Raw genomic sequence first — 25,110 nt, 5'->3', positions numbered from 1 at the left:
CCAGCTGGAGCTGGTCCGGAGGATGCCCACAGCACCACATCCCAGGAATGTCCCAGCTCCCAGCTGATCCCAAAGACCTCGGGATCTCCCAGAGCCACTGACCCTGCCCCGAGGGCTGGGGACATCAGACCCTGTCCCCAGGATCCAGCCTGGGCAGGGCACTGGGAAAGGCCTGAGGGGGCTGTGGACACTCAGGCTGCACCCACGGCTCCTCCAGGAGGCATTCCTGCATCCAGCTGCTCATCCCGGAGAAGGAGGGGGCAGAGAGGCTGGAGAGGAACCAGCACACCACATCCCACCACCCCTGGAGACTCCTGGAGCTGGAGATGCACCCGGGGCAGGTGGGATCCGCTCCCTCACGGCCCCAGCCTGACCCCGTGGGACGTGTCCCAGTGCCACCCCCCCTGGTGTCACCCCCCGGTGCCACCCCCCAGTGTCACCCCCCGGTGCCACACCCCAGTGTCACCCCCCCCGGTGCCGCCCCCTGGTGCCACCCCCCGGTGCCACCCCGCCACTCACCAGCTCGATGCCCTGTGGGAAGGGGTTGTCCTCCCAGTCCTTCTCCGGGAAGCGCTGCAAGATCTGTCCCTGCCCATCCCCGCTCCCTGCAGAGACAAGGCAGGGTCAGAGGGCGGCAGGGTCAGAGGGCAGCAGGGTCAGAGGGCAGCAGGGTTAGAGGGCAGCAGGGTTAGAGGGCAGCAGGGTTAGAGGGCAGCAGGGTTAGAGGACAGCAGGGTTAGAGGGCGGCAGGGTTGGTTAGAGGGCAGCAGGGTCAGAGGGCAGCAGGGTCAGAGGGCAGCAGGGTTGGTTAGAGGGCAGCAGGGTTAGAGGGTGGCAGGGTTAGAGGGCAGCAGGGTCAGAGGGCAGCAGGGTCAGAGGGCGGCAGGGTCAGAGGGTGGCAGGGTTGGTTAGAGGGCAGCAGGGTTAGAGGGCAGCAGGGTCAGAGGGCAGCAGGGTCAGAGGGCAGCAGGGTCAGAGGGCAGCAGGGTTGGTCAGAGGGCAGCAGGGTCAGAGGGCAGCAGGGTCAGAGGGCGGCAGGGTCAGAGGGCAGCAGGGTTAGAGGGCGGCAGGGTTAGAGGGCAGCAGGGTTAGAGGGCGGCAGGGTTAGAGGGCAGCCGGCTCCCCCTGCCCGCCGGGAATGCCGGGCTGGAGCACAGGGATGCTGCAGCTCCCCATGCACGGGCAGCACTGCAGAGACCCCACCACAGCCGAGCAGCGCTGCCTGCTGCAGCAGGGGCAGTGCAGATCGCAGGGAATCCCACAGCAAACGGCTCCCACAGCCTTCCCTGGAGGTGGGAACGGCACTGGAGCACAGCCCCGGCCCCTCTCCGGCCAGAACTTCCTTCCCTGGGCCGCATTCCCTGCTCCTCATCCCCCGCTGGCCTTGCCCCAAACATCCCTGCCCGGGATTTGCTTTCGGGTTCCGACAGCTGCTGCTGCCCCGGGGCTTTATGGAGCACTGGGAGCACCCAAACCCTCCCCTGCCCCACAGCCCACACCACTCCAGACCCCAAATCCTGCGGTTTCCCGAGGGAGCTGGCCTGCCTGGGAAAGGCTCAGCAGGGCAGGCGCCGTTCCGGGACAGCCTGAGGTGACAGTGGCACCGACTGCTCCTGTCACAGACCCTGCCAGGCCGGGAAGGGCTCCCCTGTCCTTCCAGAGACAGAGCCGCTCCTGCATCCAGCTGGGAACCACAAATCCCGAGGATTCTGGCCCGGCCACGAGGCAGGCAGCCCCTCAGGGGGAGGGGGCCACACTCCAGCCCCTTCCAGAGCTGCTGAGGGATTATCACACTCCAGGGACCGCCGGGGCCTCCCCCATCCCAGAGCCGGGTCCTGGCCGGGAGCGGGGCTGGGAAAGCAGGAGGAGCACCAGGGAAGGGCTATTTTGGGAGCCCAGACGTGTCCCCAGGGTCCTGCTCACCGCTGGCAGCCACAGCTGGATTTAGCAGCACCGGGAGAGGGAAAGGGCCATTTATAGCCTGGGCCCAAAATGGAAAGGCTGGAGCCAAACTGGGCACCAAACATCCACAGGGGTTGGGTCAACCAGATCCTGCCTGGCTGCGTGCTCCCACACCACGTCCCTGCTCTGTCACCACGTCCCTGCTCTGTCACCACATCCCTGCTCTGTCACCAGCCCTGGCTCTGAGTGCTCCCAGCCCTGGGCAAAGGCTGCCTGCTCCCGGTGCCAAGGGCTCGGCTCAAGTTCCAGACAGGAAAATCCCTTGAGATCCACGTCAGGATTACGGCTCCGACGGCTGCGAGCTGTGCCCTGCACATCCAGCCCTGCACGGCTCCCCTGGGAGAGCCTCAGTTAAAGGGAAACGGATACAAGATCACAAAAACCTGGAATGGTTTGGGTGGGAAGGGACCCCCGAGTCCCTGCAGTGCCACCCCTGCCATGGCAGGGACACCTCCCACTGCCCCAGGCTGCTCCAGCCCCAGGGTCCAGCCTGGCCCTGGGCACTGCCAGGGATGCAGGGGCAGCCACAGCTGCTCTGGCAATTCCATTCCAGGCAGCAATTCCTGCCCAAGATCCCACCCAGCCCTGCCCTCTGGCAGTGGGAGCCATTCCCTGTGTGCTGTCCCTCTGTCCCTTGTCCCCAGCCCCTCTGCAGCTCTCCTGGAGCCCCTCCAGGCCCTGCAGGGGCTCTGAGCTCTCCCTGGACCCTTCCCCTCTCCAGGGGAGCCCCCCCAGCTCTCCCAGCCTGGATCCCTGGGAGCTGAGGGGCTCCAGCCCTGCAGCAGCTCCGGGGCCCCTCTGGGCTCTGCAGCAGCTCCAGGCCCTGCTGCCGTGTGCCAGGGCTGGGGCAGCTCTGCAGGTGGGGCCTCACCTGGGCACGGGGCAGGGGCCCCTCTCTGCTGCCCACTGGGCTCAGCCCAGGGCTGGGGGGGTCTCAGGCTCATCATCCTCAACACAAACAAAAACCATTCCAAGGGCTGTGGAGAACAATGGGAATCTCCCAGGGTTTTCCCAGAGCCAGGAGCTGCCACCTTCAGGTACCTCCTGATTTTGGGGACTGTCACCAACAGCCTGGCTCGGGAACCCTGGGCACCCCCTGGCACTCCCCCCAGCTGCTCCTGGGGCAGCCTGAGCCCAGCTTTCCCAGCTCCACCACTCAGCTCCGTCCCTTCCTGCCCGGGAGAGCGGGACCTGCCCCATCCCAGCTGCGGCTCCCGGGAAAGCTCAAGGTTCCCAGGAAAGCCACAGGTGTGACCGGGGCCTGCAGACAGCGCTTCCTGCGGGGCTGGGCGCACCGGGGGAGGTCACGGGATGTTGTTGTGCTACAGGAAATCCGAAATAAGCCCCGAGGTAAACACGGCGCTGAGCCACGGCACGGCGTGACCCCGGCGGGAGCGCTGGCGCTGCGGGCAGGGCTCGGGGACAGAGCGCTGTCCCTCGCTGCCAGCGTCCCCTGAACGAGGGACAAGGGAGCCTCAGCCCTGCACAGACACCAGCCAGCCCTGAGTCCCCCAGACCCTGCAGGACGGGCCCGCCTCCCCTAGAACACGCCCGGGGGACTCCCGGGCAGCCCCTGCTCAGGGCTCGGGAAGGGAAGCAGCCCTGCAGCCCCTCCTGCGGAGCTGGAGAGAGGGGAAAGGGAATTCTCACGGGGACTGGAGGCGAAGGAGGCTGTTTGGAACAAGCCCTGTCCCACCCTCACCCCCACTCCCTCCCCTCCCAGGTGACTGAAGGTGTTTCACCACCAGCGCCGGGATCACGGCTCCGGCCAGCCCCACGGAGCGGCTCCTCCGCAGGCTGGGACACGGCTGGGCACCAGACACCCACAGGGACTGGGTAACAGGGATTGGGTCACCCAGAGGGGCTGACACGGCTCCCACATCCCTGAACCACGGAAATTCGGGATGAAATCACCCAGGGGAGCACACAGCTCTGACAACACAGCTCAGCGCTGCAGCTGGCACAGGGTGCCCAGAGCAGCCCCTGGGGCCCTGGCAGTGCCCAAGGCCAGGCTGGACACTGGGGCTGGAGCAGCCTGGGACAGTGGGAGGTGTCCCTGCCATGGAACTGGGTGAGACTCAAGGTCCTTCCCACCCAAAGCACTCCACAATTCCAAGTCCTCCCCACAGGAGCCAGAGCTGTTCCAGCTCTCCTTCCCCCAGGCTCTAACCTGGAGGTGATGTCCAGCCAGGAGAGAGTGTGGAATCTCCAGATTATTCAGATACCTTCAATTATTCCAGAAACATTCATTTCACACCATTAATAATTCTCCAGCTCTGCCCAGGTTCAGGGGCAGCCTCATCCCTGCCTGGAAGCTTCTCGCTTCAGGAATTATTTATAAATTCAGCAGCTTCACAGCACCAGGAAATCTTTAGTGCCTGGAGTCCCCGGGGTGGCTCCTGCAAAGGCAGGGACAGAGCAGGCACGAGGCCACACAACCTGCCAGGACCTGGAGCTGCTGCCAGGGGCGCTGGGAGCCGAGCCCTGACCCCAACCCAGGCTGGAGCTGCTGCAGCCCAGGCAGGGAGCAGGATGCTGATGGGGCTCCTGGGAGGAGGCAGGAGCCATGAACCCCTGCAGCAGCACCAGACAGGGATTGGGGAACACCCCGCAGGCCCTGGGAGCGACTGCATCAACCAAGCAAGGCAAGCAGGAGAGGTGCCAGCAGCCCCTGCCCCATCCCTGGCAGCAGGGCCAGGCTGGACCCTGGGGCTGGAGCAGCCTGGGGCAGTGGGAGGTGTCCCTGCCATGGCAGGGGTGGCACTGCAGGGGCTCGGGGGTCCCTTCCCACCCAACCATTCCAGGGTTCCCTGATCCTCCAGCCACGCTCTGCCCTACCTGTGCACGAGTGGCAGGGGGGGCACTGCAGGGCTGGCAGAGTCTGGAACGTGGGCCCAGGGGGGCAGGAGGGCGACGGCCCCAGGGCAGGGACTGTCCCCTGTGCTGGCCCTGCTGAGGGACCCCCTGGAACCCTGGGGGCAGCTCCGGGCCCCTCCCAACAGGAGAGCCCTGGAGGGGCTGGAGCGTGTCCAGGGCAGGGAGCTGGGAAGGGGCTGAGGGAGCTGGGAAGGGGCTGAGGGAGCTGGGAAGGGGCTCAGAGGGAGCAAAGGAGGCTCAGGGGGATCTTGTGGCTCTGCACAAGTCCCTGACAGGAGGGGACAGCCGGGGGGGTCGGGCTGTGCTCCAGGAACAGGGACAGGAGGAGAGGGAAGGGCCTCAGGCTGGGCCAGGGGAGGCTCAGGGGGGATTTTTGGGAATTTCCCCATGGGAAGGGTGGCCAGCCCTGGCACAGGTTGGAGTCCCCATCCCTGCAGGGATTTCAAACCGTGTGTTTGTGGCACTTGGGGACAGGGGCAGTGGTGGCCTTGGCAGGGCTGGGAACAGATTCAATGGTCTGGGAGGGCTTTTCCAACCCGACTGAGCCCATGACTCCACGGTGTGGGAAGAGAACAGCCCTGTCCCAGCACCGCTGCCAGCCCAGGTGGGCCGGGACCAGGGCCAAGGACCAAACCTGCCACCCTCACTGCTGGGACAAACCAACGGGGCCACGCCGGGATCACAGCCTGGCCCTGGGGCTCCAGCAGCTCCCCTGGAATTCCCCAGGATCCGGGAGCGCCACCGTCCCCAGAGCTGGGCCTGGGCCAGGCCAGGCTGCAGCACCTGCCCCACACGGCACCGGGCAGGGGACACCCGAGGGGACACGGCCTGAGGCTGCAGGGAGCCCCAGGGCACCCACGGGCTCAGCCACAGGCTGTGAGCCACACCGGGGCTGATGGCCTGGGACAGGGACAGCCATCCCATGGATCCCATCCCATCCCATGGATCCCATCCCATCCCATGGATCCCATCCCATCCCATGGATCCCATCCCATCCCATCCCATCCCATCCCATCCCATCCCATCCCATCCCATCCATTCCATCCCATCCCATGGATCCCATCCCATCCCCTCCCATTATCCCATCCCATCCCATCCCATCCCACGGATCCCATCCCATCCCATCCCATCCCATCCCATGGATCCCATCCCATCCCATGGATCCCATCCCATGGATCCCATCCCATCCCCTCCCATTATCCAATCCCATCCCATCCCATCCCATGGATCCCATCCCATCCCATCCTCTCCCATTATCCAATCCCATCCCATCCCATCCCATCCCATCCCATCCCGTGGATCCCATCCCATCCCATCCCATCCCATCCCATCCCATCCCATCCCATCCCATCCCATCCCATCCCATCCCATCCCGTGGATCCCATCCCATCCCATGGATCCCATCCCATCCCATGGTTCCCATCCCATGGATCCCATCCCATCCCATGGATCCCGTGGATCCCATCCCATCCCATGGATCCCATCCTATCCCATGGATCCCATCCCATGGATCCCATCCCATGGATCCCATCCCATGGATCCCATCCCGGCCCTGCAGCCCTCCCCCAAGCCCACCCAGAACAAGACCCGAGTGTCTGGTGGGGGACAAAGGGGCCTCTGTTTGGTGACGTGTCCCCGCCGGGGGCACGGAGAATGGCCTCTCTATGGAGGGAACAAAGGGGCCGTTTGTGGGCTGGGGGTGGCCACGAAAGCCCACCCGGCCCGGGGCGGGCACACGGTCCCTGTCCCCACTGCTGGCCACCAGCACGGGATGGGACAGCCCCGTCCCCACCAGCAGCAGGGGTGGGTGCTGGCAGCTCCCTGTGCCACTCCCGGGATCCCCGAGGTTGGAAAAGCCCTCTGGGATCACCAAATCCCAGCTGTGCCCAGTGCCCACCTTGTCCCCAGCCCAGAGCCCCAAGTGCCACCTCCAGGAGTTCTTGGGTGCCTCCAGGGATGGACACTCCAAACCTCCCTGGGCAATGGAATCCCTGCTCCAGTGCTGGACAATCCTTTCCATGGAGAAATTCTGCCTGAAGTGGCACTTGCTGCACCCCCAGTGTCCCCTCCAGCTGTCCCCAAGGCCACATCCCCCCTTGTGGCACGGCTGCTGTGCCCCCCGGAATGAGATAAGAAATGCAAAATCCCAAGGAATAACATCCCACTCGTGGTTCTCTCCACACTTCAGTGCAATTCCAGGGGAGAGGGAGTCCGGGGATGACAAAGCCTGTCTCAGACAGCAGGACCCCAGGTGGCTGCAGGAGCAGGGGGACAGGGACACCTCTGGCTCGGCCAAAGGGATTTGGAGGAGATTTAGGGCAAAAGTCTCCACAAAGTCACCCCAGAACAGCAATTCCTGTCCTGAGTGCAGCTAAAAAAGGGAAAAACTTGGGGATAAGAGCCTCATTCCATGGTTAAGGGTCAGCTCGGGGATGTCTGAGGATGTGCTTGACCCGCTGGACACGGGGGAGATAAGGATCGCCCACGGCCTGGGACACGGGGCTGGGTGAGGAAGCAAACTGTCTGCATGCAATTCCAGGCTGGAAAAGCTCCACCCAGCCCTGGAACGCTTCCCTCGGGAGGCAAACCCCCCAGGCCGGGGTCACTCATCCCAGTTACAGCACCCTGGAGCAGCAGCAGGGCTGCCAGTGCCTCCACGGAGCAGGGCTCTCATTCCCTACGGAATTCAGGGAGCAGCAGCTTTGGGGCTCTGTGTAACCTCCAGGAGTTTGGAGGAGGCTGAGGAGAGGCGGGTGAAGGAGGGGCCAGTGCTGACCCCTCACCCTGCCCCACACCAGTCCTGTCCTGGGATGTCACTACTGCTCAAACCTCTCCCTGACCCCTCTCAATTCAGCAGAAACGCTGGAGAGAGCCATCTCCCCCTGGGAACATCCCAGGGGCAGTGCCAGGTGCCCTGCCAGGACCTGGGGGACACAGCCCAGGGGCAGTGCCAGGTGCCCTGCCAGGACCTGGGGGACACCGCCCAGGGGCAGTGCCAGGTGCCCTGCCAGGACCTGGGGACGCAGCCCAGGGGCAGTGCCAGGTGCCCTGCCAGGACCTGGGGACGCAGCCCAGGGGCAGTGCCAGGTGCCCTGCCAGGACCTGGGGACGCAGCCCAGGGGCAGTGCCAGGTGCCCTGCCAGGACCTGGGGACGCAGCCCAGGGGCAGTGCCAGGTGCCCTGCCAGGACCTGGGGACACAGCCCAGGGGCAGTGCCAGGTGCCTGCCAGGACCTGGGGGGCGCAGCCCAGGGGCAGTGCCAGGTGCCCTGCCAGGACCTGGGGGATGCAGCCCAGGGGCAGTGCCAGGTGCCCTGCCAGGACCTGGGGGTGCAGACTGCCAGGAATCAGGGATGCTGGCAAACCCTCGGCACAGAGAGCGGCTGGAAAACCCCGGAGCCTGTGGAATGTGGGGTTCTCCGCTCTCCCAACCCCCAGATCCTGCAGGGAGATGCACTGGGAGCCTGCCCACACAGGAACAGCACTCAGCACGTGCCCAGGGGTCAGGGGAGAGCCCGGGATCCGGGAAGGGTCGCTGCAGAGGGAGCAGCCCGGCCTGGAATCACTGCTGCCCCCAGATCCTGGGAGATTCCCACCATCTCCAGGCAGCGCTGGGCTGGGCAGAGCCCTGCTGTTCCCTGACCCCGCTCCGAGGGAGAGCCGTGTTTATCTTTGGAAACATTAAAGCACAAGAGGAAGTCATTAAGCGAGAAGGGCCCGCCTGTTTCCGAGCGCCGGGCACAGGAAGCGCCGGCGGCCCGAGCGCTCCGGCAGCGGCACACGGACACGGCTGCAGCAGGGACACCTCCCAGATCCCTGGGGACACGGCCCCACAGCCCCACGAGCCATTCAAACCACTCAAAGCACCTCAAAGCACTGCCCGCACGGGGCAGGAGCTGCAGGTCCCTCCGGAGGAGCCCTCCAGGGACACTGGAAGCCATGACGAGTTCCTCTAAGGGACCCCAGGTGACCTCTGCAGGTCCCTTTGGGCCTTAGATGCTCTGGGGTTGTACCAAGAGCAGCCAGGTGACAGTGACACCCGGCTGGGGGTCCAGGAGGGGCTCCAGGAGAGCTGCAGAGGGGCTGGGGACAAGGGACAGAGGAACAGGACACAGGGAATGGCTCCCACTGGGAAAGGGGAGACTGGGGTGGGATCTTGGGAATAAATTCCTGGCTGGGAGGGTGGGGAGAGGCTGGGCTAAAATTCCCAGAGCAGCTGTGGCTGCCCCTGCATCCCTGGCAGTGCCCAGGCCAGGCTGGACCCTGGGGCTGGAGCAGCCTGGGGCAGTGGGAGGTGTCCCTGCCATGGCAGGGGTGGCACTGCAGGGGCTCGGGGGTCCCTTCTATCCCAAACCATTCCAGGCTTCCCCGATTCCATGAGGTGGAGCTGGGTGGGCTCTGCGGCTCAGTTCCCCAGGGAGGAGGATCCCAGTGTCAGGAGTGCCGTGGTTCCGTGGCCAGAGCTGCTAAAAGCGTTTTGGGGACGAACCTCTGCTATTTTTACCTGATGCCAAATTCCAGCTGCTTCCCAGGGGAGCCGTTCCCAGCTCCACTGGCACCCCGGGTAATAATTATGGGGCTGCCAACGTTTACCCACAGCCTAAAAACAGCCCCGGCTGCTCCCATGGCCCCTCCTCCCTGTGGGAAAAATATGTGGGAATTACAAAATGGTTGGATGGGAAGGGACCCCCGAGCCCCTGCAGTGCCACCCCTGCCATGGCAGGGACACCTCCCACTGCCCCAGGCTGCTCCAGCCCCAGGGTCCAGCCCGGCCCTGGGCACTGCCAGGGATGCAGGGGCAGCCACAGCTGCTCTGGCAATTCCATTCCAGGCAGCAATTCCTGCCCAAGATCCCACCCAGCCCTGCCCTCTGGCAGTGGGAGCCATTCCCTGTGTGCTGTCCCTCTGTCCCTTGTCCCCAGCCCCTCTGCAGCTCTCCTGGAGCCCCTTCAGGCCCTGCAGGGGCTCTGAGCTCTGCCTGGAGCCTGCTCCTCTCCAGGCTGGGCATTCCCAGCTCTCCCAGCCTGGCTCCGGAGCTGTTCCCAGCTGGCCAAGGGCCGCAGAGGGACAGTGGGACAGGATCCAGCCACGGCCACAGGGCAGCTCCAGGACAAAAGGCCTCAGTGCCAGCCCCGGTGCCGGCCGTGCCTGCAATTCCCTGCAGAGCAGCCACGGACAGAGGGGAAGCCCAGCCCCAGCCCCAGCCAGGGCTGCTCCTCACGGGGCACACGTGGGTGCCCATGTCCCTGCCCGCTCCCCCTGCCAGGGCACAGGGAACGCTCCAAGCCCGCCTCAGTTTGTCTCGACCCTGCAGGGATCATTTCCAGGCAGCCTCTGCCAGCATCAACATCTCCCACACGGGCAGAAGGAGCTTTTGTTCCCTGTGTCCCACGCGGGCCGGAGCTGCCGCCGGAGTGTGGCACACACAGCGGGGACGCTCTGCAGGGAGGGACAGTGACAGTGACAGTGACAGCAACCCGCGGGCAGGGATGGGGAATTGGGAATGGGGTCAGGTTCCAGAGGGACCCCAGCACTGTTAGAGCCACCAGGACTGACACGGGAGGAAATGTCCCACCAATATGGGAAGTTTGAGAATTCCCTGACAACACCACTGACCGTGTCCCCAAGTGCCACATGCACCCGGCTCTGGAATCCCCACAGGGACAGGGACTCCAGCACTGCCCTGAGCAGCCCATTCCAAGGCTTTACAGCCTTTCCATGGAGGAATTTTCCCTAAAATCCCCCCTGCCCCTCCCCTGGCCCAGCCTGGGGCCGTTCCCTCTCCTCCTGTCCCTGTTCCTGGAGCACAGCCCGACCCCCCTGGCTGTCCCCTCCTGTCAGGGACTTGTGCAGAGCCACAAGGTCCCCCTGAGCCTCCTTTTCTCCCTCTGAGCCCCTTCCCAGCTCCCTCAGCCCCTTCCCAGCTCCCTCAGCCCCTCCTCACAGGATCTGTGCTGCAGAAGGGAATCCCCTGCACCAGGGAGGGCCCTCACCAGAGATCTGTCCCTGCTGGGGCAGCGAGAAGAGAAGGGGACAGGAGGAGGAAGAGGCTGAAGCCAAGGGGAACTGAAACCCCAGTGACCACAGACTGCTCTGGGATGGGGAAATGACCCTGCCCTGGAGCCCTCAGCTTCCTCATCAGCGTTTCCCAAAGAAGCAGGGACTTTTCTGAAGCTCCCGTGGAGCCCGGAGCTGTCCCCAGCCGGACCCCACAGCCTGGAGAGGAGCCCTGCTCCCCACAGAGCCCACAGCACGCGAGCCCAGAGCGCCCAGGATGGTGCCAGTGCTGCCCCAGTGACCTGGAGCAGCTCCTCACCTCTGATCCTCGGGAACGAGCAGGGAGATGGGAATGGAGCCCCAGGGAGCGCTGCCAGCCCGAGCCTGGCCGGGGCAGTACCGGGATTTGTGCATTCCCAGCAGCTCCTGCCACTGCTCCCAGCGGAGCCCACCAGCAGCCAGGCCCCCAAACCCCCCTCAGCCCTCACAGCAGGGACAGCTGGGCTGAGCCCCCGGTCAGGGAGACGAGAGGTTCCTCCCCAGAGGTGCTGGCACTGCCCAGGCTCCCCAGGGAATGGGGGAATGGCCGGGGCTGTGCCAGGGAAGGTCGGGTGGGAGAGCAGGGAAGGTTCCTCCCCAGAGGTGCTGGCACTGCCCAGGCTCCCCAGGGAACGGGCACAGCCCCGAGGTGCCACAGCTCTGCTCCAGGGTGGGATTGTTGGGGGTCTGTGCAGGGCCAGCAGCTGATCCACCATCCCCGTGGGGTCCTTCCTCTCAGGATGTCCCAGGATTGAAGGTGCCACCTGCACATTGTCCCTGGAGCTGCTCCCAGCCCCACCCGCTGCTGACACTGCTCGGGTCCGGCTGTGCCAGGACCGGGACCGGCGATTCCAGGCTGGATCCTGGAGATCAGCGGGACACAGGGCCCTCCCCAGCTTATCCCAGGGCTCTGAGCTGAGGAGGGGAGATTTAGATGGATACTGGGAAGAAATCAACACTAAACATGACTTGAAATGCCCCCTTTTAGTGGAAGTTCCTGGAGTCTGCCAAGCAGAGAGGGGCTGGGGACAAGGGACAGAGGGACAGCACACAGGGAATGGCTCCCAGTGCCAGAGGGCAGGGCTGGGTGGGATCTGGGGCAGGAATTGCTGCCTGGAATGGAATTGCCAGAGCAGCTGTGGCTGCCCCTGCATCCCTGGCAGTGCCCAGGGCCAGGCTGGACCCTGGGGCTGGAGCAGCCTGGGGCAGTGGGAGGTGTCCCTGCCATGGCAGGGGTGGCACTGCAGGGGCTCGGGGGTCCCTTCTGTCCCAAACCATGCCAGGATTCCGTGAGCCCGAGGCAGCCACACCTGGGCCAGGGGCAGAGGCTGTGCTGGAGGGAAGGGCTCCATGGGCTCCTTCCCAGAAGGAAACAGCCCTGCTGCTCCACCCACAGGAACGGGGCAGGGGCAGGGGCAGGGTCACAGCCCGGGAAGGGAGTGGGACAGTGTTGGAAGGGGCTCCATGGGACTTGAGGAACTCCTCCATCTCCACCAGCCTCAAATTCCCCGTTTCCCAAAAGAACTGAAATCCCTGGATCACTCTGACTTTGAGGAGGACAGGAAAGCCTCAGTGGATCAGGAAGATGAACTCCCCGTTGTGTGGAGCAGAGGAGACTCCAGCTGGAGCAGGAGCGCTCCTCAGGGATGTGCCTGGCACACTCCACACGTGGAGCTGCCAGCCTTGGAGAGGCAGCTCAGACTGAGAGAGCAAACACTCATCTCTGCTGCTGCTGTGCCAGAGAAACTGGGAGTCAGGGAATCCTGGGATGGCTGGGTGGGACGGGAGCCCAGAGCCCCTGCAGGGCCACCCAGAGCCCCTGCAGGGCCACCCAGAGCCCCTGCAGGGCCACCCAGAGCCCCTCAGTGCCACCCAGAGCCCCTGCAGGGCCACCCAGAGCCCCTGCAGGGCCACCCAGAGCCCCTGCAGGGCCACCCAGAGCCCCTCAGTGCCACCCAGAGCCCCTGCAGGGCCACCCAGAGCCCCTCCAATGCCACCCAGAGCCCCTCCAATGCCACCCAGAGCCCCTCCAGGGCCACCCAGAGCCCCTGCAGGGCCACCCAGAGCCCCTCCAGTGCCACCCAGAGCCCCTGCAGGGCCACCCAGAGCCCCTGCAGTGCCACCCAGAGCCCCTCCAGTGCCACCCAGAGCCCTCCAGTGCCACCCAGAGCCCCTGCAGGGCCACCCAGAGCCCTCCAGGGCCACCCAGAGCCCCTGTAGGGCCACCCAGAGCCCTCCAGTGCCACCCAGAGCCCCTGCAGGGTCACCCAGAGCCCCTCAGTGCCACCCAGAGCCCTCCAGGGCCACCCAGAGCCCCTCCAGGGCCACCCAGAGCCCTCCAGTGCCACCCAGAGCCCCTCAGTGCCACCCAGAGCCCCTGCAGGGCCACCCAGAGCCCCTCAGTGCCACCCAGAGCCCTCCAGGGCCACCCAGAACCCCTGCAGTGCCACCCAGAGCCCTGCAGGGCCACCCAGAGCCCCTGCAGTGCCACCCAGAGCCCCTCCAATGCCACCCAGAGCCCCTCCAATGCCACCCAGAGCCCCTGCAGGGCCACCCAGAGCCCCTCAGTGCCACCCAGAGCCCCTGCAGTGCCACCCAGAGCCCCTCAGTGCCACCCAGAGCCCTCCAGGGCCACCCAGAGCCCTCCAGTGCCACCCAGAGCCCTGCAGGGCCACCCAGAGCCCTCCATTGCCACCCCTGCCATGGCAGGGCCACCTCCCAGTGTCCCAGGTGCTCGGTCACAGCCACCCCTCTGCCCCAAACAGCTTCACTTCCCCCACAGCAAACCCCTGATTTCCCAGAAAAGAAAAAACACTTGGAACTTGACCCAAATCAATCCCATCTCTGGCGTAGGTTTAGGTTTTTCCAAACCCTCAACAAGTGACTGACCCCCCGTTCAGCTAAACGCAGGGAAAACATCTTGGGATTTACCAAGCTGGACAGAAAAACAACCCTGAAAGAGTTCAACAATTAAACAAACAACCCCAAACCACCGAGATGACACACGAGCGGTAAAACCAAGTCAGACATGGGGCAAAGGTCAGGGAAAAATGAGCAACAACCTATTGAAAAATACAAAAAAAACAAAGGGAATCAACGATAAATTCGGTAGAAACACTGAAAATTCAAACATTTTCTCCAACGTCAGCTTCCTGTCCCAGTTGGATTCTCAGGAATACTGAGTGGTGTCCGTGCTGACCCCATCCCCCGGGGATTCCAGCAGCACAGCTGGTCCCACACACACCAGGCCCAGCAAAAAACACCCCAAACCCCCAAAACCACCGGCTAACGGCCAGAAAATCGGGCAAGCACGCCGTAAGCATTCCAAACTTGGACATGGATTAGGGACTGAGGCTGTTTTGGAGGCACAGAGCTCGGGGGAGGAAGGGCAGGACCCCATCCCGGAGCAGGAGCGCCATTCCCAGCGCCAGGCAGGCCCTCGGGATAATCCCTGCGTGGGCACACGGGGCTGGGATCAGTCCAGGGCTGGATCAATCCAGGGCTGGGTAAATCCCACAGACACATCCCAGGCCTGCCCAGGACTGCTGGAAACACGGAGGGATCCCGGTGTGAGCACACAGGGAATGGGAACCCGGCACTGATCCCAAAGGCTCCGGGAAAACCAGCGGGGCCAGGAGGGCTCCAGGCACAGCCCCACGAGCTCTGGGGGTCCTGGGAGAGGGAGCACAGGAGGCTCCTGACAGGAGCACCTGCTTCAGCTGGAGAGTGGGAAAATGCCCCAAATTAGACCTGAATCTGCCCAGAATGAGACAAGGAGCACTGGGACTGCACTGGACGAGCCCAGCACCTCCCCATTCCCTCCTTCCCACCCACCCCAAACCAGACCAGGAGCTGGGATGAGCCCATGTCCCCGTCCCTCGCTCCAGACCCGGCGAGCAGAGTCCACATTTCCCATCAAACATTTCTGGGAAAAGCTCCAAGAGCTGTGATTCTGACTCTCCCTGCTCCCCCAGAGCTCCTTCCTCACCCTCCTTTGCCCCAAGGTAAAGGAGGTGGGATTTTGCTTTTGGGGGGGTGCACAGTGACATTCCCACCTTGTCCCCCTGCTGCTGGCACTCCCTTCCAGCCACACCAGCGCCTGGAAAATTCCATGAACCCCAAAGCCCTCACGGGATGAGGCAGCAGAGCCAAGGAAAATAATGTGCAATAATCCCACTGCAATGATTTCAGGGACAGAGAACGGGACGGCTGCAAGAGGGAAGCCATTCCCTGTGTCCTGTCCCTCTGTCCCTTGTCCCCAGCCCCTCTCCAGCTCTCCTGGAGCCCCTTCAGGCCCTGCAGGGGCTCTGAGCTCTCCCTGGGTCCTTCCCCTCTCCAGGTGAGCCCCCCCAGCTCTCCCAGCCTGGCTGGTGACGCTGCCACTGTCCCTCAGACAAGCTTTGAACGGCTCAGGAGGACTAATCCCAGGTCATCCCGGGAATTCCTGCGTGCCAAAGCCTCGGCTCTGCTCCCAGCACGGGCACCTGGTGCTGCAGGAATGTTCCCTAAGCAGAATTTGGCACCTTCAAGGGGCTGGGTCCTTCCTGAGTCTGAGGCACCAGAGAGGGAGCAGAACCCCCTGGGCACTGCCAGCGAGCTGGGAAGAGGCTGGAGAATTCCTAAAGGAGCTCAGGAAGGGGCTGAGCCTGGAGAAAAGGAGGCTCAGGGGGACCCTGTGGCTCTGCACAAGTCCCTGACAGGAGGGGACAGCCAGGGGGGTCGGGCTGTGCTGCCAGGAACAGGGACAGGAGGAGAGGGAACGGCCTCAGGCTAGGCCAGGGGAGGCTCAGGGGGGACAGCAGCAGGAATTTCCCCATGGAAAGGGAGCTCAGGCACTGGAACTGCCCAGGGAGCTCTGGAGTGCCCATCCCTGGAGGGATTTAAAACCCATGTGGATGTGGCACCTGGGGACACGGCAGTGGTGGCCTTGGCAGTGCTGGGGAACAGCTGTACTCCATGAGCTCTGAGGGATTTTCCACCCCAAACAATTCCATGATTCAGTTACAAACACCCAACAGTAGAGAAACACAAGAGCTGCACGTGGGGTCAGGTGGAGCAGCTGCCCTCAGGTGAGGTCCTCACAGGTAGAAACCCGCCCAGGTGAGCTCCCCCGTGCCTGAGCAATGTCACCCTGCCCTCAGCACACCTCGAGTCCTCTGTCCCCCTTAACCTGGCTTTTTTGGGGGGAGCAGGGTGGGCAGGCCCTGGCACAGGTGCCCAGAGCAGCTGTGGCTGCCCCTGCATCCCTGGCAGTGCCCCAGGCCAGGCTGGACCCTGGGGCTGGAGCAGCCTGGGGCAGTGGGAGGTGTCCCTGCCATGGCAGGGGTGGCACTGCAGGGGCTCGGGGGTCCCTTCCCACCCAACCATTCCCTGAATTCATGTCACTGTCCTGTCCCCTCCTGGGGTCCTGTCCAGGGCTGAGCCCATCCCCCTGTCCCAGCCCCACCTCCAGCCCTGTCTCAGGCGGGAACCCCGGTAAATCCCGGGATTTACTCGGAGCCTGGCAGTCTCCATCTGGCACAAGAGCTGCAAATCCCCCTGCAGCCCTGGCGGGATGGGGCAGGGCCCAGGCGGGGGACCCAGGACACCTGAGCAAGCCCCCAGTGCTGCCCAGGGAGCCACAGGTGCCTCCTCACCCCCGGCTCCGGGGCAGGACACGATCCCTCCCTCCCTCCCAGCCTGGGAATTCTGTCTGTGCCCATCCATCCTTCCCCACCCGTTTGGGGTTCCCCGCCGTGCCAGTGTGCTGCCAGCTGCTCTGCCCTGCAGCATTCCCAGGAATCCGGGGCAACATCCTTAACAAGGATGTGTCCAATTCCCATGAGAAACTGGGGGGCAGCTGGGGCTGTTCGGTTTGGGGATTTTTGTTGGTTTTTATAATTTCACAAGGACACGGATCCTCCTGGAGCTGCATCCAGTGCTCCCACTGGGACCCACACTGGAGTTTCACCTCTCAAACTGGAACTGCCTCCTTGGTCAGGACATCAGCCCCACATCCCTGCAGGCCCATCCCAGCCCCACATCCCTGCAGCCCCATCCCCTCTCCAGCCCCACATCCCTGCAGCCCCATCCCCTCTCCAGCCCCATCCCCTCTCCAGCCCCACATCCCTGCAGCCCCATCCCCTCTCCAGCCCCACATCCCTGCAGCCCCATCCCCTCTCCAGCCCCACATCCCTGCAGCCCCATCCCCTCTCCAGCCCCACATCCCTGCAGCCCCATCCCCTCTCCAGTCCCACATCCCTGCAGCCCCATCCCCTCTCCAGCCCCACATCCCTGCAGCCCCATCCCCTCTCCAGCCCCACATCCCTGCAGCCCCATCCCCTCTCCAGCCCCACATCCCTGCAGCCCCATCCCCTCAGCCCCATCCCTCCGCCTCCTCCCCCTCACCCCACGCCCTCTCCAGCCTGTCCCTCTCGCACTCCCTGCGGACACAGACACCCGCACGAGGTGCGAATTTCCCCTTTTATGGTGAAAGGCGGCAGATCCCGGCCGGGGGGCTGCCCCGGCCCTGCTCCCCCCACGCCCCGCGGCCGGCCCCGGCGTTCCACAGCTCCCAGCTGCTCCCGCCGCTTCCCCCCGCGCTTCCTCCGGCTCTGGAGCCGGGAGCAGCTTTCTCGGGATGACTCATGGGATCCCAGCCCTGTGCCTGTCTCATGACTGCGGCCCGGCAGGCTCCAGGCTGCATCCCGGCTTTGCGGTGCTGCCGATTCATCGCCGCGTGCCGGCCCGCGGGGACGACCGAGCGCGCTCCCGTGGCCGCACGGATCCCGTGCCCGTGCCCGGACGGAGCGCGCTCCCGTGCCCGGACGGATCCCGTGCCCGTGCCCGGACGGATCCCGTGCCCGCACGGATCATATTCCCGTGCCTGCCCGCTGCCTCCGCATCCCTCACGGCCATCAGGAACGGCTGACACACGCTCAGGGATGCTCGGGAAGGGCCTTGGGAAAAGGGAGCCGCTTTTTCTGGGGAAAAACTCCCCTGAAAGGGCCAAGATTGCAGCCAGGGAATCCTGGAATGGCTGGGTTGGAGGGACCCCCGAGCCCCTGCAGGGCCACCCCTGCCATGGCAGGGACACCTCCCACTGCCCCAGGCTGCTCCAGCCCCAGGGTCCAGCCTGGCCTGGGCACAGGGATGGGGATGAAGGAAGGAGCTCCGGCAGCTCTTGGAGCCGCTCCCTGAAACCAGACCTGGATCCCAACACAGCAAACCTCGAGTTCTGCACCAGCATTAAACAAAAGTACAGAATCCAACACCCTCGGTGGAATTCCCAAGAGATCCAACACTTGTGAAAGGTCCTGGTATAAAACCAGAGTTGCCAAGAAAACCTCGGGTCAGAGGGAGAATCCAGAAGAAAATCTCCATTCCCTCCCTGTGCGTTAGTGATGGTGAGGTGACTCCACTGCCGGGACTTGGGAGAAAAAAGGGAAAACAGGAATGCCACGGAGAGTGGGAAGAATGTGGATGCAGATCGTGTGTGACAGGAGCAAAGCAGCCTCCAAACATAACCCAGGCCCATCCAAATGGGGGGAGAGAAAATGTGAAGTGAAAACACAGCCCTGAGTCAGGAGAGCCGAGAGGAGACGGAGAGGGAGGAAGGAGAGGTTTAATGGACAGAGAAATCCCCAGGAGAGCCCTGCTGGGTCAGAGGAGGCAGGGCTGGCTCTGGGACAGCCAGGGCTGTCTGCAGTGCCACTGTCCCCCCGCTCTGGTGGCTCTGGGACAGCCAGGGCTGTCTGCAGTGCCACTGTCCCCCTGCTCTGCTGGCACGTCACAGGGACAGCACTGTGCTCCCCTGGAGAGGGACATGGGATAAAGGGGAGCGGCTCCCACTGCCAGATGGAATTGATGGGATCTCAGGAAGGAATTCTTGGCTGTGATGGTGCTGAGGCACTGCCACACTGTGCCAGGGCTGGCCACCCTTTCCTTGGGAAATTCCTGCTGCTGTCCCCCCTGCCCCTCTCCTGGCCCAGCCTGAGGCCGTTCCCTCTCCTCCTGTCCCTGTTCCTGGAGCACAGCCCGGCCCCCCCGGCTGTCCCCTCCTGTCAGGGACTTGTGCAGAGCCACAAGGTCCCCCTGAGCCTCCTTTGCTCCCTCTGAGCCCCTTCCCAGCTCCCTCAGCCCCTCCTGGGGCTCCAGGCCCTTCCCAGCTCTGTTCCCTGCCCTGGACAGGAGCCCTGGGAGGTGTCACTGTCCCCAGGGATGCAGGGCCAAGCCCCTCAGAGCATCCGGGCTGGGGTCAGAAGCTGATGAGACCAGCAGGGCCCCAGCCCTGCCCTGGGGAGGCTGTGACAGTGACAGCGGCAGGGACAAGACAGAAGTGGCCTTATCAGTGCCATCAGCAGAGCCGGGCTGGGGCAGGAAGGTGCGGCAGGGCTGAGGAGAAGCTGCTTTGCTGCACTTCCTGCAGCTGCCTGCAGCAACACCTCAGCTGCAGGCTCACCAGCCCGGGCTGCTCCTCCCCAGAAAGCCCCTGCTGCTGCCACATCCCCACCGAGCAGCTCAGACATGTAAAAACACCCCCACTGAACAGCTCAGCCACACAAAAACATCCCCACAAACAGCTCAGATACACCAAAACATCCCCACTGAACAGCTCAGATACACCAAAACATCCCCACTGAACAGCTCAACACACAAAAACACCCCCACTGAACAGCTCAGATACACCAAAACACCCCCACTGAACAGCTCAGACACACAAAAACATCCCCACTGAACAGCTCAGACATCCAAAAACACCCCCACTGAACAGCTCAACACACAAAAACACCCCCACTGAACAGCTCAACACACAAAAACACCCCCACTGAACAGCTCAGATACACCAAAACATCCCCACTGAACAGCTCAGACATCCAAAAACACCCCCACTGAACAGCTCAGATATCCAAAAACATCCCCACTGAACAGCTCAGACATCCAAAAACATCCCCACTGAACAGCTCAACACACAAAAACACCCCCACTGAACAGCTCAACACACAAAAACATCCCCACTGAACAGCTCAGACATCCAAAAACATCCCCACTGAACAGCTCAGATATCCAAAAACACCCCCACTGAACAGCTCAGATACACCAAAACATCCCCACTGAACAGCTCAGACACGCAAAAACATCCCCACTGAACAGCTCAACACACAAAAACATCCCCACTGAACAGCTCAGATACACCAAAACACCCCCACTGAACAGCTCAGATATCCAAAAACACCCCCACTGAACAGCTCAGACATCCAAAAACATCCCCACTGAACAGCTCAACACACAAAAACACCCCCACAAAGAGCTCAGACACGCAAAAAACATCGAACAGCTCAGCCACGCAAAAACATCCCCCCAGACAGCTCAGCCACGCAAAAACACCAAACCAAACGTGCGTCTGCTCCCCGCCAGGGGACACGTGGCACCGGGAGCTGCTCCATAAACAAAAACCTCTGGAATTGCTGCAGGAGGAAGGCAGAGGGACGGCCCTCACTGCTGCTCTCACGTGCCCCGACCCCAGCCCCTTCCAGAGCCTCCCACCAGTCCCCAAACCCTTCCAGAGCCTCCCACCAGTCCCCAGATCCTTCCAGAGCCTCCCACCAGTCCCCAAACCCTTCCAGAGCCTCCCACCAGTCCCCAAACCCTTCCAGAGCCTCCCACCAGTCCCCAAACTCCCCCAGAGGGTCCCAGCAGCCCCCAAACCCTCCGGGCCTCCCCTGGCAGCAGCTGCCACTCCAGAAGGGACAAAGGCACTCAGGGTGTGGAAGGATCATTCCAGGAGCAGGAATTCCCTGCCCGCTCTGGGTGTGGAAGGATCATTCCAGGAGCAGGAATTCCCTGCCCGCTCTGGGTGTGGAAGGATCATTCCAGGAGCAGGAATTCCCTGCCCACTCTGGGTGTGGAAGGATCCCAGGAGCAGGAATTCCCTGCCCGCTCTGTGTGTGGAAGGATCATTCCAGGAGCAGGAATTCCCTGCCCACTCTGGGTGTGGAAGGATCATTCCAGGAGCAGGAATTCCCTGCACACTCAGGTGTGGAAGGATCATTCCCTCATTCCCAGGAGCAGGAATTCCCTGCCCCGAGGCCGGCAGCTCTCCCAGCTCACCCTGCCCACAGCAGCAGCAGTTCGTGGTCAGGAGCTCTGGAGCCACAGCAGGGACAGGGTGGCCCTGGAGGCTCCGAGGGGGGACAGAGGCTCCTGAGGTCCCGTCCAGCCCCACAGGATCATCCCCGGTGTCCCCAGGCATGCAGGAGCTGAACCAGAGGGGTTTTGGGGTTAACTCCTCCCCCAGCTCCAGGGCACGCTCCAGGTGAGGTTTGTTTGTGTCTTTGGCACCCATAAAACCGCGGTGCTGCCCCAGCCCAGTGCCAGGAACAGGAAAAGGGAATTGGCTGCAGGGAAAGGCTTCAGATTCGGGGAAAGGCACGAGCTGGGGTGAGGCAGAGCAGAGAGAAAAGGGCTGAATCCTCACTGGCAGCAAACAAGAATCACCAAAAACAGGGCAAGGATCTGGTACAACCCCTGGGTTAGGGCTGTGTGCCCCCCTCACCTTCAGCCTCCTCCCCAAACAGGGACTGCCACGCTCCAGGGAACACCGGACACCCTCCCTGGTGACAGCAGCAGGGAATTCTGGCAAGGACACCCAGCTGGACACGGGAACGTGTCCCAAGGGGGAGGAATGCCCAGCCCAGGGCTGCATCTCTGCTATCCCTGCTCAGGTGCTGCTCAGGGCCCAGCCTGACCCATCCCACACTGACAATAACAATGTTCATTCCCACATGGAAAAGCAGGGGCAGCCAGGGGGGTCCAGGGAATGGAGCCCCAGGAGGGGCTGAGGGAGCTGGGAAGGGGCTCAGAGGGAGAAAAGGAGACCCTGGGGGACCTTGTGGCTCTGAACAGCTCCTGACAGGAGGGGACAGCCAGGAGGGATTTGGGATCTTATCCCAGGAACAGGGATGGGAGGAGAGGGAACGGCCTCAGGGTGGACCAGGGGAAGCTCAGGGGGGATTTTAGTGAAAATTCTTCCATGGAAAAGGTTGTCAGACATTGGAATGAGCTGTCCGGGGCAGTGGTGGAGTCTCCATCCCTGGAGGGATTTAAAACCCACGTGGCTGTGGCACCTGGGGACACGGTCAGTGGTGGCCTTGGCAGTGCTGGGGAGGGCTGGACTGGACAGGCTCTGAGGGGTTTTCCAACCTACACAATTCCATGGTTCCGAGGTGAATCTCTCCCCATGCACAAACACACCTCGGTGGAGCTGCAGGAGCTCAGGGCCAGCTCAGGGCCAGCCCTGGCAGGGCCCGGGGACAGCTGTGACCCCGTCACTGTCACTGCTCAGGCTCTGACCCCAGGGCCACAGAGCTGCTCCTCCCGGGCGGGCGTTCCGAGGGAAGGAGACAGGATTAGAGCAGCAGCTGGGTCACAGCAGCTCCCAGGGCATTGGGGGCAGCTGAAGCTGTGGGGGCCAGCAGGAGGAGACCCCTTCCAGAGGCAGCCAGCACATGGAATCAGGGAATCCTGGGATGGTTGGGTGGGAAGGGACCTTAGACATCACCCAGTGCCACCCCTGCCATGGCAGGGACACCTCCCACTGCCCCAGGCTGCTCCAGCCCCAAGGTCCAGCCTGGCCCTGGGCACTGCCAGGGATGCAGGGGCAGCCACAGCTGCTCTGGCAATTCCATTCCAGGCAGCAATTCCTGCCCAAGATCCCACCCAGCCCTGCCCTCTGGCACTGGGAGCCATTCCCTGTGTGCTGTCCCTCTGTCCCTTGTCCCCAGCCCCTCTCCAGCTCTCCTGGAGCCCCTTCAGGCCCTGCAGGGGCTCTGAGCTCTCCCTGGACCCTTCCCCTCTCCAGGGGAGCCCCCCCCAGCTCTCCCAGCCTGGATCCCTGGGAGCTGAGGGGCTCCAGCCCTGCAGCAGCTCCGGGGCCCCTCTGGATTTGCCCCTCTCACATTCCCACCTTTCCCACCCGGGCACGTGGCCGGGAGCAGCCCTGCACGGGGCAGGGCCATTCCCGGCCTCTCTCCCTGTGCAAATATTGACCCAGCAAACAGCTCCTGCACTGCTGCCAGCCCCGGGGGCTTCTCCACGGCCCAGAGCCCCGCTGAGTCACACCCTGAGTCACTCGGCCACGGCCACGCACACAGAGTGACACGGATAGTCCCACCAGGAGGGACAGAACCCAACCCAGAGCACGGCTGGGACAGCAGCAGGATCAGCCCTGAGGGCCCTGCCCTGGCCTGCAGATCCACCTCAGCTTCTCCCACCAGGAACCAGCTCCAGGAGCACCTCGGGAAGGGCGGGATGGGTCCTGTCTGTGCCCTGGCTCCTCACACAGCCTCACAAAAACCACCCCAAACACCTCATGGAAAGAGGCAGCTCCGGGCATGGAGCAGCTTCCTCCTGCCATCCCCCCTCCTGCCATCCCCCTCTGCCATCCCCCCTCTGCCATCCCCCCTCTGCCATCCCCCCTCTGCCATCCCCCCTCTGCCATCCCCCCTCTGCCATCCCCCCTCTGCCATCTCCTCCTGCCATCCCCCCTCTGCCATCTCCTCCTGCCATCCCCCCTCTGCCATCTCCCCTCTGCCATCCCCCTCTGCCATCCCCCTCTGCCATCCCCCTCTGCCATCTCCCCTCTGCCATCCCCCCTCTGCCATCCCCCTCTGCCATCCCCCTCTGCCATCCCCCTCTGCCATCCCCCTCTGCCATCTCCTCCTGCCATCCCCCTCTGCCATCCCCTCCTGCCATCCCCCCTCTGCCATCTCCTCCTGCCATCCCCCTCTGCCATCCCCCTCTGCCATCCCCTCCTGCCATCCCCCCTCTGCCATCTCCTCCTGCCATCCCCCTCTGCCATCCCCCTCTGCCATCTCCTCCTGCCATCCCCCCTCTGCCATCTCCTCCTGCCATCCCCCTCTGCCATCCCCCCTCTGCCATCTCCTCCTGCCATCCCCCTCTGCCATCCCCCCTCTGCCATCTCCTCCTGCCATCCCCCTCTGCCATCCCCCCTCTGCCATCTCCTCCTGCCATCCCCCCTCTGCCATCCCCCCTCTGCCATCCCCCGCAGCCCACGGAGCCCCCGAGCCCCAGGCCGGGGGTCTGAGGAGGGCCCAGCCGTGGGCTGAGGCTGCTCCGTGAGCACGGAAACAGAGAAACCACCGTGACTTCCCTCCACACCCTGCACAGCCAGCCCGACACCCACGGGACACCAGCAGGGACCAGACACCAAGGGCTGGGTGGGAGGGGACCCCCGAGCCCCTGCAGTGCCACCCCTGCCATGGCAGGGACACCTCCCACTGCCCCAGGCTGCTCCAGCCCCAGGGTCCAGCCTGGCTTGGGCACTGCCAGGGATGCAGGGGCAGCCACAGCTGCTCTGGCAATTCCATTCCAGGCAGCAATTCCTGCCCAAGATCCCACCCAGCCCTGCCCTCTGGCAGCTTAAACCCCCTGGGAAACCCCAAATCGATCCCAAGCTGGGTTTTGGCTCCCATCATCCAGGCCATGCCCATCCAGTGCTCCCTATCCAAAACTTCCAGACTCCTTCAGCCACACAGTTTGGAACTGAGCTGTCCTGGACTCTCAGGGCATGGGGGATGCACAGAGAAAACCCCTCAGATCCCGAGGTAAAACCAGGCATAATCCCAGCTCTGGGGCTGTCATTCCCAGTAAAACCAGGCACAATCCCAGCTCTGGGGCTGTCATTCCATTAAAACCAGGGACAATCCCAGCTCTGGGAAGCTGTCATTCCCTTGGATCCCAAGGTAAAACCAGGCACAATCCCAGCTCTGGGGCTGTCATTCCATTAACACCAGGCACAATCCCAGCTCTGGGGCTGTCATTCCATTAAAACCAGGGACAATCCCAGCTCTGGGGCTGTCATTCCCAGTAAAACCAGGCACAATCCCAGCTCTGGGAAGCTGTCATTCCATTAAAACCAGGGACAATCCCAGCTCTGGGGCTGTCATTCCCAGTAAAACCAGGGACAATCCCAGCTCTGGAAGCTCTCATTCCCAGTAAAACCAGGAACAATCCCAGCTCTGGGAAGCTGTCATTCCCAGTAAAACCAGGCACAATCCCGGCTCAGGAAGCTGTCATTCCCTTGGATCCCAAGGTAAAACCAGGCACAATCCCAGCTCTGGGAAGCTGTCATTCCCAGTAAAACCAGGCACAATCCCAGCTCTGGAAGCTGTCATTCCCAGTAAAACCAGGCACAATCCCAGCTCTGGGAAGCTGTCATTCCCAGTAAAACCAGGCA

General features: G+C 63.4%; 1 protein-coding gene across 3 annotated transcripts in view; it reads right to left on the bottom strand.

The window, feature by feature from the left end:
* Positions 1-25,110, bottom strand: part of SBF1 (SET binding factor 1) — a 72,488-nt gene that overhangs the window by 42,869 nt on the left and 4,509 nt on the right. For all 3 annotated transcript variants that reach the window (XM_063397196.1, XM_063397197.1, XM_063397198.1), the window contains exon 2: positions 520-605. In XM_063397196.1, coding sequence (XP_063253266.1) covers positions 520-605 — 86 coding nt within the window. The remainder of the gene's footprint in view (positions 1-519; positions 606-25,110) is intronic.

Source organism: Prinia subflava, chromosome 4 (assembly GCF_021018805.1).
Source record: "Prinia subflava isolate CZ2003 ecotype Zambia chromosome 4, Cam_Psub_1.2, whole genome shotgun sequence".
NCBI classification, from domain to species: Eukaryota; Metazoa; Chordata; class Aves; order Passeriformes; family Cisticolidae; genus Prinia; species Prinia subflava.
Note: the sequence above shows the minus strand (reverse complement) of the source record. Positions and strands in the feature narration are given on the sequence as shown.